At 34.0% G+C, this 11,073-nt stretch overlaps 1 protein-coding gene across 2 annotated transcripts; it reads left to right on the top strand.

Moving 5' to 3' along the window:
* Positions 1 to 1,707: 1,707 nt before the first annotated feature.
* On the top strand, positions 1,708 to 10,868 carry LOC128222513 (uncharacterized). 2 transcript variants are annotated; one of them, XM_052931552.1, is made up of 7 exons: positions 1,708 to 1,845; positions 5,509 to 5,998; positions 6,218 to 6,376; positions 6,494 to 6,647; positions 7,261 to 7,329; positions 8,153 to 8,790; positions 9,079 to 10,868. In XM_052931552.1, exons 2-7 carry the CDS (start codon positions 5,762 to 5,764, stop codon positions 9,646 to 9,648), a joined length of 1,827 nt encoding a protein of 608 aa, XP_052787512.1. In that variant the 5' UTR covers positions 1,708 to 1,845; positions 5,509 to 5,761; the 3' UTR covers positions 9,649 to 10,868. The 2 variants fall into 2 exon arrangements, with proteins under 2 accessions (XP_052787512.1, XP_052787511.1); XM_052931551.1 differs by having other exon boundaries at positions 8,153 to 10,868.
* Positions 10,869 to 11,073: the final 205 nt, after the last annotated feature.

Here is an 11,073-nt window from a genome sequence, read left to right as displayed (position 1 = left end):
AGAAACAAACTTTCAGTAATAATGTTTTGTATTTATGATAACTGATTGATGATAGCATCAGCTGTTGGACCCTGAGTCATATAGAGGTTGTGGGATTCTTGTTCAATTCTATCAGGTTTTGCAGGTTTGACACAAGCTGACAGCAGTGTGAGTGGTTTGCTCAAAAACTGTTTCATCATTGGTCCTTGGATCTCAGCTACAGAGTGCACACTTTTGTTTGTATTCGTGTTTGTATAGATGTGTATATCTTAATCCCTACACATTGTTTGATCAACTGAAAATTATAACCATTTATAGTGGCCGAGCAGTTAATACTACCATTCATTAACGTTTGATATTATCTTATTCAAACAAATTTGGCGCATTTCCTGAGGAAAAGTGTGCTCATATACATTGAAGAAATTACTAAGCTTGCAGAGCATTACTAGGCTCACCGGTAGTTCGATGAAATACATAGTCAAGTCGTATGACACCAACAAGTAGTTGAACAGGGTTAATAATTATATAACAACTATTTCGCTATGATAGTGGTCGACAAGGGAACACCACTATCATAGCGTTTGACAGCCACATCACATGGGCCCAGCAACAACTATAGATACTGATAGTAAACTGATGACCAATTAGGCGACTCAAACATTTCCTTTGTTGCAAAGTTGGATGTAAAAAAGAAAACCTATGGGCTAGCGTTATTTTATCAAATGCGTTGCGCGTTAGACCTACGATATATATTGAAAGTCCGAGTACATGGAACAAGAGGAGATCATGAAGCGTCGGGAGAAAAGACTGTCGGACACACCTTATCAAAATGATGAACGTCTATACGTTTGTAGTAATTGCATTAAGGCTAGGAAAAAGATATTCTCAAAAGATGCTTCTTACCATTCTAAATAACTCGCATTTACCTTTGGGGCGAATTTACCTTTGGGAGTTCCCCAACGTGGTTATCTGTGTCACCTTCGGTAGTTTATGTCCATAACTCATATGGACGCAATAACTGACTTGCCTCTGGGGGTTTATCGATTTTTGCAGCGATAACCGTATATAGTTCACATAATAAACTGAAATAAAAAAATTTGTTGTGCTTGCATTTCTATTATAACAAATGGAAACATTTTACGTTTAGTTTAAAAGTACCTACGTACACCATTTAGCAGATACTGTAAATTGAATAAAACCTACATGATTCTTATTTCGTTATAAAATAGACACTTAAAAGGTTATAAACAAATAACGCTGATATAAATGTATATTACGTTTTTCTTATTCAAGCACTGTATTATTGGTTTAGTTGTCTTCTTGCAAAAAACATTACCTTTACCTTTACATTTTAAACAACATTTAACTATGCGGGCATAATTTCCCGACGAGAAAATGGAAGTAAACGCAGCATATAATTGTGTCCTATTTGGAGAGAGGGGCAATTCAAAAAAGAATACATAAGTTTAAATACTTTTTATTTGTTGTTAGAGGTTTCATTTCGTTTTCATTTTCAGAAACATGTTCTAGTGATATATGTCCGTTTTTTAAAATAAACAAATTACACTTTACATTTATGCTCGCCCTTTAAAACAATATGTACGTTTCATAAAATGTTTTTATATGTTTGGAAATAAAATGGACTAGACTTCTTGAACATGACACTACTTTAACATGGATTTTTGGCAAAGCTATTGTTCACCTCTTTGATACCAGATAAAACCTATGCTTTAATCAGTGCCACGCTTAATACGAATTATGTGTGGTGTATAGTCAAAACAAAAGATGTTTACAAAACACGTTAGGTTTACATAAATAGGAAATATTTTAAGCAAATAAACTCAACCAATGTTATAAGTGATTGAGGTATGTATTTTATTGATATTTTATTCATTTAATGTTTGTATTTCACAGAATATTGTATTTTGTTTAAAACAATTTTTTAATATGTCTTATGATTAGTTCAATTCGATTCAAATTAGTGTTAACAGTCCGTATTGTTTAAACATAATGAAATGTCTTACGGATACAACCCTGTAGAAAAAAAACCTTTGTAATTTACCCATCAATAGGATTGTTTGGGCCATATGATAAACACGTGAATTACAATACTTATGTGATAAACTACAGAAACAAGCTTAGTAGCAAACAGTTTAAACAAAAACCCGGTTTTATGGCACTGGGTAAAAGCCAAAGACACAGATCACAAAAACAAAAAACCACAAACAAGAAACACGGAAGAACAGCAAAAAAACCCAAACAGCACAGCGCGCACAATCATGTATAAAAAAAACTAGGTATGTTTATCAAGGATTGTTAGGCACCGCTCTGGAACGGCCAGTAAAATGTAAATTTACTGGGGGTTTAAACCAGTTTACATACACAAATCTCACTCTCATCCCAACGATCCCAAATAAAGAAAATCCTATCAAAGCATACATTAACCCGCGGAAACTAAAAATAAAACAAATAATAAAAACCGAAAGACAAACCCAAGTACTTCAATGATAAGAGTTCCCAACTCAGATCTGCTAACACTTTTCAAAGATTCGATGCGGTCATTGTTTGAAACTATGAACATCTCACTGTGTCTGCCTTCTAAAATAGAAGTTTTAAAACTGTGCGATAATAGAGTTTCATAATAAAACGACATATATTAGCTAATCATTTTTCTTCTAAATGATTACCTATGTTAAATATTTGAAGAAAATGACATCACATGCAAAAACACACTGGGCAAGCCAAATTCGGTTTAAAGAAACATAAATCTGATCTTTTGTTTACAAAATCAAAGGACTGAAAGCTTAGTTATGTAAGGATGCTATTATATTCAACCCTATATTTTGTTTCAGGAATTCATCTTCAAAAACTAGAATCAAAGGTATTGCCTTTATATTAACGGTTAAAATAAAATCCAGGTAATTCATTTAGTCTATCAGCCCAACTACCTGCTGGAAACATTTTAATTTTACGAAATTGCATTAAAACATCATCATAAAAATCGGGATGAGCAATACTCAAATACATCAAATGGGGCATATATGTTGCATATACTTTTTCAAGTTACAAAACAGTGCCATTGATTAAGCTAAGGCTACAAGTAAAAAAAAATGTAAAAAAATAAATATTTGAACAACGAACCACGGGGCAACTAAAATCGTTATCACGTCCGGCTTACATGCTATCAAGAATATACAAACCTCAGGGTCGGACTCATTGGCATGGCTGGCAGTACCAGTGAAGGCAGGGAAATTAATGTTGGATATAATAATTTAAATAAAAATGTACTAAAAACTGTTGAAACCCTTAGACGACGTGTCTAGGCTATAACACAAGCTGCAGTTGATCTCTTCATGAAGCTGTTTAGAAAATATCTATGGCCAAGGAACACTATGACTTTAAAAGCAGTCATTTAAACCCTGATATAAACACGACTTATAAAAGCAGCAATCTAAAGCCTGACGATACAAGGTCTTTTAAAGCAGCCATCTTAATCCCGAGTATCCATATGCCTATTATTACAACCATTTCAAACTCGAGTCACACTAGGCGTTGTTAAGCAATCTTAAGCCCGAGTTAAACTAGTGTTTCCACTGCACTTATATCAAGACGGTGTTACACTAGTACTTTCATTGCTGCTATTTCAAGTCCAAGTCACACTAGGCCTTAATGGCGACTATCTAAAGCCCGAGTTACACTAGTACCTTCATAGCAACTAACTCAAGCCCGAGTTACACTAATTAATTAATGGCACTTAACTCTAGCCTGAGTCACATCAGTACTTCCATAGCAATTATCTCAAGCTCGAGTCACACTATTACTTCCATAGCCAATATCCTAAGCCCGAGTCACACTAGTACTTTCATAGCAATGATCTCAAGCCGAAGACAAACTAGTATTTTTATAGCACTCATCAAAAGTCCAAATCACACAATGCTTTTATGACGACTATCTCAAGCCCGAGCCACACCAGTATTTTCAGAGTACTTATCTCAAACTCGAGTCACACTAGTACTTTCATAGCACTTATCAAAAGTCCGAATCACAAAAGGCCTTTAAGTACTCTTAGTCACACCACGCCTTTTGAAACAAAAAAATAAAAATTGCTCAGTACATTTCCCATACGAATATGGCGTGTCGCGTTCATGACACATTTATGTAGGTCAAAGGTCCTAAGGTCTTATCCAAGATGTATTGGTCAATATTCCTTGTATTTGGCTTGTCGGTGCTGGAATTCGGCCATGAGTTGGAGTTTTTCAAAAACTTGGAATGGCTTAAATTTGTCGTTGTAAAGAGGGTTTCTTCAATTAACTAGGCATAATTGCATCTTGCACAAAATGAAATGTATGTGGGTCAAATATCATGGTCACAATTAAACTTGTTTGTTTTATTTCCATTTATTGTGGTCTCCAAAATATATCAAAGTATGAACACGGTTTGGGTACAATGCTTTTGAGCATTATATCCTCGATAGAATACCTATGTAACATGGCTTTAGATGTTAGTAATTGATAAATAAATGGACCGAATTGTCTGCCTCAGTATTTTTATCTAAACATATTTGCCTGGTTTCAACTATGAATAACACATATTTTTAAAACAATATATAACATATTACTAAGCAAAATCTGCCATACAATATTTGTTCTTTAAATGCTGTACATGCCTTAATTGTTAGTTGTTACGTTATGGCCAAGGCAAAATTATCTTCAGATTATCATGCAAGTCCTTAAACCAAAATATAAAAATGTTTTTTAAATGTTATTTCAAGCCAAAGACATTTATTTACTATGGAATAAAATATTTCAATTTACTGAACAATGCAAAATGAGACTGGTAAAAATAAACTAATGGCTTGTGTCTTAAGCAATTTGGCCTGACAATCTGGCTTGAATAAATTAATTTGCTTGTGCCTAAACATCCTGCATTACAATTGGGATATAAGAAACTCACTTAGTTGAGGGTAAATATCATAAAACTCATTATACCGTGATGCTTGCATTATAACTGTAAAGGCTCGCGTGGAACTATTCTTAAAGAAATATTCAGGTAGAAAATGTTGAATGCAATTATTTATCTCTGCATAATATATGAAAATGTTAATCACATAATGTGGTTCGATCACCTTGTTTTAGTGATTGGAGTACATTTATCCGAACGGTTTTATGACCTAAATTTGGCCCCATTCAAAATGCAAAACATGTACATGTTTCCATAATATTAACAGAAAACTTTACCTGATCTGCCATTTAAGGAAAAAAGTAAAGGTCAAAACAATGGAACATTGGTTGTTTTCTTTAAAAAATACTAATGTTTAAAGCTTTCATTTTGCACTGTCTATATTTCATAATTTCAACAGTTTACTTTTCTGATTTTATGTGTGTTAATTTCTGGGATAAACGGAACTACGCATTATACCAAACCAGAAATTTCCTTTAAGAGGAAAAACAAAGTCCAACACAAGAAGATTCTTTAAAGTAAACATAAATAATATTGTTTTTTTTAAATTTATTTTTTATAATGATAAAGCATGGCTGAGAGCATCGATACAAGACACGAGAACTGGCTGAGAGTGGCCTGGGGACTCCTGTACGTGAGAGAAGGACTGCAGGTATACGTACACACAAAGGGCAAACAGCAGTACCAAACGTTCATGAACACTGTGAATGCAAACTGTAATAACCGGACATGTAATCAATGCCAGTTCAACAGTAAATGCACAAATGGCAGAACGAAAGTGACAGTTAAATCTCCATTCAGATAAGGCCATTTCTGTGATGAAATGTACAAACAGATACAAAAATATCATGATAGAAACTATCCATTATGGATGAATACAGATTCTACGAAATGGCAGGATCAACACGTCGGTTACTGGGTGGCCAAGTGTTATCTTAGTTCAGTTGGCTACTTTGACAAGACGGGGCCAAATCATGTGGACGCTTCGGGACTTTTAAGCATCTGTATAAATAGTTCGTTTATCAAACAACGCATAACAACTATTAAGCATTTTAAAGAGGTAAGCTTTTTTATACTTAAAAAGTATTCTTACCCAGGTATTATTTACGCATATGCATATCACTAGGAATCTTTTCTATTATTTCTAATATTCATGTACAAATAGTTTTATGTCATAGGCGCGCAAAAGCTCAATGTATGTTATAAATTAAAAACTATAATTACTGTTTTAAAGAACAACTTATATATAATATATCCGAATTTGTATTTAATTTATTAGGTGCGAGATATAAGGAACAAGACCCTGCACGATGCCCACTATGAGATGGACGGCAAGACAGCAGACGACTGCCTGAACAAGATGATTAAAGTACTGGAGGACCGAAAGGAACTTAAATATGATAATTATGCTAAGCAAGCCGCTTTTCACATAAGAAAGGTTAGTAATTGTTATTATCAAACAGTTCTTGTAATCGACGATACATATACTGTTTTTATCATGTTATTATTAGTGCTTTTTATTATGTTGGCATAACCTAATATTGCAATTTTTCAGATCAAAATTAAAGCTGAAAATACACCGACTATTATGACGGAAGCTTTACACAAATGGCTGCAGATAAACGTTGACGTTGACAAATCTCTCAAAGAGATCGAATGTCTGATGTATGATAGGCTACAAAAGGACCTGAAAGGATTCATAGTTGCCGGTAAAGCTCAATCAGTCATTGTTTTTTTTCTTTATTGAACATTTATTTGTAACTCAGAGACCGAAACAATTAAACTTTAACAAATTGTTTTATATCTATTTTTCCAATTAAATATACACTACACTAAATTTGAATAAACTTCAAAACAAACAATGGTATTTAAATCATAAAAAAAGTTATTAGGTTTGAACTGAAATATGAACACTATAGGAAAATAAAATAAGCAAGGCTGTTGTAGGGTTCAAACTTTACTCTTAAACTTGAATCTTGTCCATTTCTTTTTCTGGTACATATGCTCTTACCATACACTGTATCCCGATGTCCGTCAAAGAAGTAATATATGATATTATGAAGAATACATTTGTGTTTAGTTCTGTGTCATCACTTCTACTCCAAATTAAAAATAAAAGAATAAGCTGTTTTTAATCATTCACATCCTGTTGTTGGACAATACAATTATCTGCAACACGTTTTTCTTAAAGAAATCATGAAACTACTTATTGTTGACTGCCACAACATATTTAATGCATCTGATCAATTTAATATTAAGTACAAATCAACGTATAAACAGCTTTTCTATTCGTTGCCAAATTTTATCATTATTGCGTTACAGAGGTCAAACGTGTAGTGAAACACAGTTTAGATGACAGAGGTAACGACGAAAATGAACAAAAAGTGGAAGGTTAGTTCGTGTCCAACCGGAAATTATATTTACAGACTATACAAAATTACATCAGAAGTTATAATTGGAAACAGTTTTAATTGTCCTTACATGTATTACTACAACGTTTATAAGTTTTGTATAGACCATTTTCAATCAGAAAATCAGATCAGTTTGTGTAGAATTTCGGAACTGTTATGCCGAGAAGACAACGTTTAGTCAGTTAAGTAACGATAGTTTTAGCTTTTAATTATAGTTTTATTGCAATAGTTGCAAATTGTAGTAAGTGTATGTTACAAATAATACATTGAATTATGCGATGAATGCGCATTGCTGGTTTCCGTTTTGATGCGAACGTACTTATTAAGAACTTACTTATTAAAAATAGTTTATCTTAGATTAACATAAAGGAAATAGTATTGCGTATATTTTTTTTATTCTACAAATCTTATTATTATGCCCCGGATAAAATAAACAAAAGCGGTTTTGTCTTCGGTTGATATCTGGGCCTAGCTGGTGGTGTCGTCTTGCAAAACCAAGGCCATACCCTAGGCTCGAAATTGGTGCATATCAATTACTGAAAATATGCTTATGCAAATTAAGGCTTACACTACTTAGTAAAAGTGTTGTTTTGTTACCGGTTTGATTGTTAATAGCCAAAGAACAAACAAGTCAGCGTTGTCATCTACTGATGCAGTGCTCAGCTTTACAAATCACAAATGTAAACTAAAGATATAATTAAGGGTTTCATTATTGTTGAAATGTGTCATGTGAATATGCTGGTGAATAAATACAGTTCATATATAATGTTAAACAAATCTCAACATTTGTGTTTTCGTTACAGGTCTATGTCATCAGCTTGTCAAGTACTACCAGCAACAACTCAACAGCACGCCAATATCACCCCTGCTGTCGGACAAGGACGAGAATCTGGACAAACTTTACATTCCTCCGAAGATAGTCGAGAAAGACCCCAGAAAAGTTGGTACAGCTGCGAAAGAAAAGGGAACTACTGTGACAACTTACAGACAGATATTTAGTAATGCAGGTGAATTTATGAAACACGTGCTTATTGTCGGCGAGGCCGGGATGGGAAAGTCGTCCTGCGCCGCAATGTGTGCCCTAAAATGGGCCAATCAGTTTTCATCAACGAAAACGTCCAATAACGCGGACGAAAATGCTTCACTTCAAAAGCCATTTCCCGAAGAAAAGCAAAATTATCAATTTCAGGATGATTCTTTCTACAAGGAAATCGATTTTTTATTCCATCTCCGTCTGAGAGATAGTGGTGAACTCTGCCACATGACTGACATGATACGAGATCAGCTGATCAGCCGAATTTACCAAAAAGACGAGATTGCTGATGCTTATTCAACTATGATGCATGTACTGTCCAATTACAAATGCGTGATCATAGCAGATGGTCTGGATGAATGGTCCCATCCCGATGGAACAAATTGCAACTGTACAAGCGAAGACAAAGTAATCCCATATTTAGCGCCAACCATAGATGCAATTGTTTTGATAACATCACGACCATGGAGAATGTCACAACAACGCGTTCAAGACACGAAAATAAACAAATATCTAGAGTTAGAGGGAACTGCAGATATAATGTTACTGATTCAGAAACTATTGAATAGTCTTAATGAAACAGTATCAGAAAAGAAAACATTAGAAGATTTCGTTAAGTCTGTGGACATAATGAAACTCAAATGTCTTCTATCGGTACCTATTGTATCAATGTTGCTTGTCTGTTTGTGGTTTCAGGGCATGCCAGAATCGAGTTCCATGTGCGATATATACGCGCTTTTTATTGAAATGATGTTTGCTCAAAAACATCGGCATGTGTCTGTAGTACCGCAGACCAAAACTCAGTTACCGCGATGTTTCAAGAAAACAACTTGTATACATAACAACTACAACATATTAAAGAATATGGCCGAACTTGCTTTTACGAAATTATTTTTGAATGACCGAACTTCGTTCTTGGTGTTTAAGGAAGTTGACATTTTGGCGCAAGACAATCTTGTGTTTCTTTTGAAATCGGGAGTATTGCAAGAAACTAAATCAGCATCTTTAATAAGAAACAAATCGAGTTACTCGTTCATTCACAAGACTGTTCAAGAGTTCCTTGCGACAATACACATGTATTATCACCCAGATGACTTACATAGAGTATTGACACCCTTTTATGAGAAGAACGGTGAAATGTCGGATATTTCACATGTACATTGTATTGTCTTCATGTGCGGTCTGAACATTGAGTTAGCAAATGAGATGTGCTATGATATCGAACAGTATATCTCTAGACAATCAGCCTTTTGTGACTTAAACTAGAGTAATTCAAATTCAGCCGACCATTGTTTCGGGTTATAAGGGAGCATTCACATGTCATATATTGGATATCAAGCTGTCACTGATTAGCTTTGATTTTAATTATACTACCGATACTAAAATATTAGATGACTTGCTAGGGTTAGGGTTAACGCGTCCAATGTACGTTATATCAAGACCATTACCGGTATATGCCCGGCGAAACTCCAGGAGGTGTTCAGTAAATCTTCCGACACATTGACCAATGTTAAGATACTTTCCCTTGCTGGACAGATTGACCTTTTGACGTGCAAACGTCTCAAATGCTAATCAATATATGGAACTAAAACAACTGATATTATGGTCAATACAAATAGTTTAATTGCATTGGATTTAAGTTGTGTTTCAAAAGCTGTTGAATACAGTATTTTTCAGTCATTTGACCGTGGATCGAATCAATTAAAGCACTTTATAATAAAAAAATATTAAACACATAAGTTTACTCTGCCATACTTTTCCAAGGCTGATTCATTTAGAAAACATTTCCATAGACACCGGATACCTCAGTGATAACGCTCTTCGCCTCCCAGATTATATCAAGAGAGTTGAACTATCAAATTTGAAAATGAGTGCACGTTCGTTATGAAAGATGCTAAACACATTAGTTTACTCTGCCATACTCTGCCAATGCTGATTCATTTAGAAAACATTTCCATAGACACCGGATACCTTAGTGATAACGCTCTTCGCCTCCCAGATTATATCAAGAGAGTTGAAGTATCAAATTTGAAAATGAGTGCACGTTCGTTATGAAAGATGCGGTGCTGGAAAAAGGATTGAATATGAAGTGTATATTACAGAAATGTACTGTGGAACCAAACTCAGAGTATGAGGAGATTATATCCGAAGGCATATTATTGTTTAGATATCGGGCACAAATATGTCTCTCTTACTTGCAAGTGCACAATTACCTCTTCCGAGAGAGTTCCTGTATAATAGATGAATAAAGAACTTTCAAAAATGGACACAATATCTGCATGTTTTATTTTGATAGGTTATAATTAAATGAACATGGATTTATCAATGACTTTGTTACATGACAATTTCCTGAGCATATACTCTGACTTTCCTTCAAGTATTTATTTAGTAAAATCAAATGTTTCTTTCAATATTGGTGTCACAAAACATATTGCAATCAGCTGGAAATTCTTTAGTAATAAACTACGTACATTTTTTATCTTGAATAAAAGGAAAATGTTGACATAGTGTTTTATTTTTAGTTCATCACATCTGAATTAAGGGTATTAGGACATAATACCTACATATAAAATAAAGTTATGTAAAGAAGGTCATAAAGAATTACCTTAATGTGAAATTAATTCAAAGTATATTTTCTTAAAATTAATGGAAGGCGAAGCCTTTTGTCAGTTAATTAAATATTTAATAGTT

This window comes from Mya arenaria, chromosome 16, assembly GCF_026914265.1.
Source record: "Mya arenaria isolate MELC-2E11 chromosome 16, ASM2691426v1".
In the NCBI taxonomy this organism is placed as follows: domain Eukaryota; kingdom Metazoa; phylum Mollusca; class Bivalvia; order Myida; family Myidae; genus Mya; species Mya arenaria.
The sequence above is the reverse complement of the archived record's forward strand: the minus strand, read 5'-3'. Positions and strand labels throughout refer to the sequence as shown.

Coding starts and splice junctions, on each gene's coding strand:
- LOC128222513 (XM_052931551.1), top strand. CDS start 5,762: ATGTACAAACAGATACAAAAATATCATGATAGAAACTATCCATTATGG. Junction 5,999..6,217: donor CTATTAAGCATTTTAAAGAG/GTAAGCTTTTTT, acceptor TTAATTTATTAG/GTGCGAGATATAAGGAACAA. Junction 6,377..6,493: donor CCGCTTTTCACATAAGAAAG/GTTAGTAATTGT, acceptor GCAATTTTTCAG/ATCAAAATTAAAGCTGAAAA.